Source organism: Sinocyclocheilus anshuiensis, unplaced genomic scaffold (genome assembly GCF_001515605.1).
Source record: "Sinocyclocheilus anshuiensis isolate Anshui unplaced genomic scaffold, SAMN03320099.WGS_v1.1 scaffold1823, whole genome shotgun sequence".
Lineage (NCBI taxonomy): Eukaryota > Metazoa > Chordata > Actinopteri > Cypriniformes > Cyprinidae > Sinocyclocheilus > Sinocyclocheilus anshuiensis.
The window spans coordinates 70,648-74,474 of NW_015549711.1; the positions used below are offsets into that span (position 1 = coordinate 70,648).

At 37.3% G+C, this 3,827-nt stretch overlaps 1 protein-coding gene across 1 annotated transcript in view; it reads right to left on the reverse strand.

Annotated features, from left to right (window-relative positions):
* rbpjb (recombination signal binding protein for immunoglobulin kappa J region b) overlaps nt 1–3,827 on the reverse strand; it is a 64,575-nt gene that overhangs the window by 5,086 nt on the left and 55,662 nt on the right. Inside the window, exons 4-6 of the mRNA XM_016450102.1 lie at nt 1,159–1,324; nt 823–997; nt 503–640 (exon numbers count right to left, since the gene is read on the reverse strand). Coding sequence (XP_016305588.1) covers nt 503–640; nt 823–997; nt 1,159–1,324 — 479 coding nt within the window. The remainder of the gene's footprint in view (nt 1–502; nt 641–822; nt 998–1,158; nt 1,325–3,827) is intronic.

Below are 3,827 nucleotides of genomic sequence, written 5' to 3' on the forward strand. Positions count from 1 at the left end.
GCAAATAAATTCTGTTATTTACAATCATCTAAGAATCCTGAAAAATATGCTCCATGGTTTTCACAAAAATATTAAGCAGCACAACGGTTTAAAACATTGATAAGGATAACAAATGTTTCTTGTACACCAACTCAGCATATCAGAATTATTTCTGAAGGATCATGTGACACTGAAGGCTGGACTAAGGACTGCTGATAATTCAGATTTGCGTCACAGTAATGAATTACATTTTAAAATATATTAAAAGAGAAAAGAGTTATTTTATTGTAATAATATTTAACTATATTTCTGTCTTCACTGTTTTTGATAGATAAATAAATAAAAAAAATGCAGACTTGGTAAGCATAAGAGAGCTTTTAAAAACTTTTAAAAAAATCTTATCAACCCCAAACTTTTGAACAGTAGTGTATATCCAAGTTATGCCAGGGATTGTGTCCCTTGAACAGTTCTTTAACAATTTGGCAATCAACATTACTCCACAGAAATGTGCACAAAGACTTACAGAGGTGGATGTAGAAAGCTCCCCACTGCAGTGAGCTGGCGTGAAAGTTTCCTCCCTCTACGTGCAGGTAACGTGTACTGACCGTCTGTGAGCGAAGTCGGTTAAATAACGCCACTTTCGTTCCTGATGCTATACAGACTGCACACATGAGAAAGAACAAACCACAGAGACTTCAAACAATGTTGTGTGAATCAAAAGCCCTGTCTACTTTCCCATTTCCATATCTCTTATATAGCAGGGTGTCATCACTCATTCGAAAACTGTCAAACAGTCGTAAATGCTTTTCCTTTGAGTGTAATGTGGGTGGTGAATATACTCACGGTCTGCGTTTTTGAGGGACTGTTTTTTTTTGGAAGGTTTGGAGATGACCTTGATCCTCTTGCTGAGGAAGACGCCGATGTCTGTGCTGTTCCCGTAGAACATCTTCACCGACAGCATGAAGTGCTTGCGTTTGTCTGAGTCTGAGATGTACAATGTTTTGGCTGTGCAATAGTTCTGCAGGGAGGAGGCAAGATTTGTGTATTCATGAGAAAAATAATGGGATGCTAATGGTATTGTTTTGGCTCTGTGTGCTTGGCTGAGTAGCTCTTGTCATTTTATTCTGGCAGCACATCTGTGTGTTTGTGTGTGTGTGTGTGTGTGTGTGTATGCATTACCTTCCCCTCTAAGTTTAGCTGCTGCATCTCCTGGTCACTGTTGCCGATGCCGATGAAGGCGCAGGGCTGAGACTCCTGCTCGGAACAGCCGTCTCGCTCCATCTGCTCCCTCTTCTTCTTCCATCCACAGCCCATCAGATACACACAAGGGGGAGGACAGAAAAACCTAGACAAACACAAAACACATTATCGGGACATAATTTGAATGAATGAATGAACGAACGAACAAGCAAACAAATAAAATGCTGTTTTGGGGCAGGAATGAATGAATGAATGAACAAGCAAACAAATAAAATGCTGTTTTGGGCAGAAATGAATGAATGAATGAAAGAATGAATCTAACAATCAAACAAACAAAATGCCGCTTTTGTGAATGAATGAATGAATGAATGAATGAACAAGCAAACAAATAAAATGCTGTTTTGGGCAGAAATGAATGAATGAACGAAATAATTAATCTAACAATCAAACAAACAAAATGCCGCTTTTGTGAATGAATGAATGAATGAACAAGCAAACAAATAAAATATTGTTTTGGAAATGAATGAATGAATGAATGAATGAATGAATGAATATTTAAAACAAACAAATAAAATGCTGCTTTTGGGCAGAAATGAATGAATGAATTAATATTTAAAACATAACTGAACAAACAAACAAATAAAATGCTGCTTTAGTGAATGCATGAATGAATGAATGAATGAATGAATAAAATAAGCAAACAAACAATAAAATGCTGCTTTTGGTCAGGACTGAATGAATGAATGGATGAATGAACAAATGAAAGAACAAATGAGTGAATGAACAAATGAATGAATGTTTAAAACAAATAAACAAGCAAACAAACAAATAAAATGCTGCTTTTGGGCAGGAATGAATTAATGAATATTTAAAATAAATAAAATAACTAAAATGAATGAGTAAAATTACTAACTAAAATGACTAGAATGACTAGAATGAAGGAATGAATGAAAGAAATGAATGAATGAATGTTTAAAAAAAGCATCTAGGCAGGACTAATGAACGAATGTATAAAAAATAACAAATAAAAAACATTAAATATTAATTCTATTAAATATTCAATATTCAACAGATTCTACAAGATGTGCATTAATGAGAAAATATACAATTATGAGCACAACTGTTAATTTAATGAACCTACAACAAATGTACATGACCTATCAGAATTACTTCAGATCAGCACTAGGTGGTAGCACATGTGTAGTGTTGATACAGCTCTCACTTTCAGGACAAACTCAAGAAACTACCATCAGATGGTCAAAAACACACAAAATCCAAACCCAAGCTAACCGGAGCACAAGGCACATTTCAGATCCCGCACCAGAGTTTGAGGGCTATGTCATCTTTGCTCATCTCATGTTTATTGTGGCCTACATCATCGAAGAGATGCTGGAGCGAACATATATCGATCAGCATGACCTTGAATGCAGAAGCACTTGACATTAAAGCCGTGATCTCTGTGGGTGACGTTATCAGCTCACTGCACCTCATCTTGGAGAGCTGCTCGTCTAGACATGAGGCAGGGGAATACTCGTGACACACAACTGCAGCTAATATTAGAAAACTGGTGCAATTAAAGGGGAATAACAGCAGTTCCACATCCAGTCAGAATGAAACATGCTGTAGACACGAGTTAGGGGGCAGACCCAACCCCAATCATGTTTCTCCTATATACATGACGGCCTCATTTGTACTGTTTAGAATATTTTGTACTTCTGAAATGAAAAAGGAAAAGACAAGTCTGAAGTCTACTTTCACATCCTACACTCTAAAAAATGCTGGGTTATTTCAACCCAACTTTGGGTCAAATATGGACTAACCCAACCGTAGGGTTACATTTTTACATTACATTTTTAACCCAAAAGTCGGGTTACTCCATATTTGACCCAAAGTTGGGTTGAAACAACCCAGCATTTTTTTTAGAGTGTAATAGTGAAAGATCATGCCTTAGACTGGACCACTAGCCTAGGGAGTTTGATCTGTATCAATCTGCCATTGACAAGATAGGAATAAAACTGTGCTGGTTTAATCTACCTAACATTTAAGAAGTAATTTCGATGATTATCACCACGTAAATCCACATTCCAATTTAGCTACAAAGAACATCACAATGCTTTAGGGCATAGGGCATTGCTACTAATATTTTATATTTATATAATTTAATATTAATATTTATTTGACCCCCTGCTGATTTTGTAAGTTTGCCCACTTGCAAAGAAATGAAGGGTCTGTAATTTTTAAGGTAGATTTATTTTAACGGATAGAGACAGAACACCAACCAAAAAATCCAGAAAAAACGCATTATATAAAGGTTAGAGACTGATTTGCATTTCAGTCAGTGAAATAAGTATTTGATCCCCTACCAACCAGCAAGAATTCTGGCTCCCACAGATTGGTTATGTGCCCATTTGGAACACAGATTAATCCTGTCACTTTAAGAAGTTACTCCTAATGTCAGCTCGTTAGGTGTATGGGGGAAGTCGTGGCCTAATGGTTAGCGAGTCGGACTCATAACCCAAAGGTTGTGGGTTCGAGTCTCGTACCGGCAGGGATTGTAGGTGGGGGGAGTGAATGTACAGCGCTCTCTCCCACCTTCAATACCACGACTGAGGTGCCCTTGAGCAAGGCACCGAACCCCCAACTGCTCC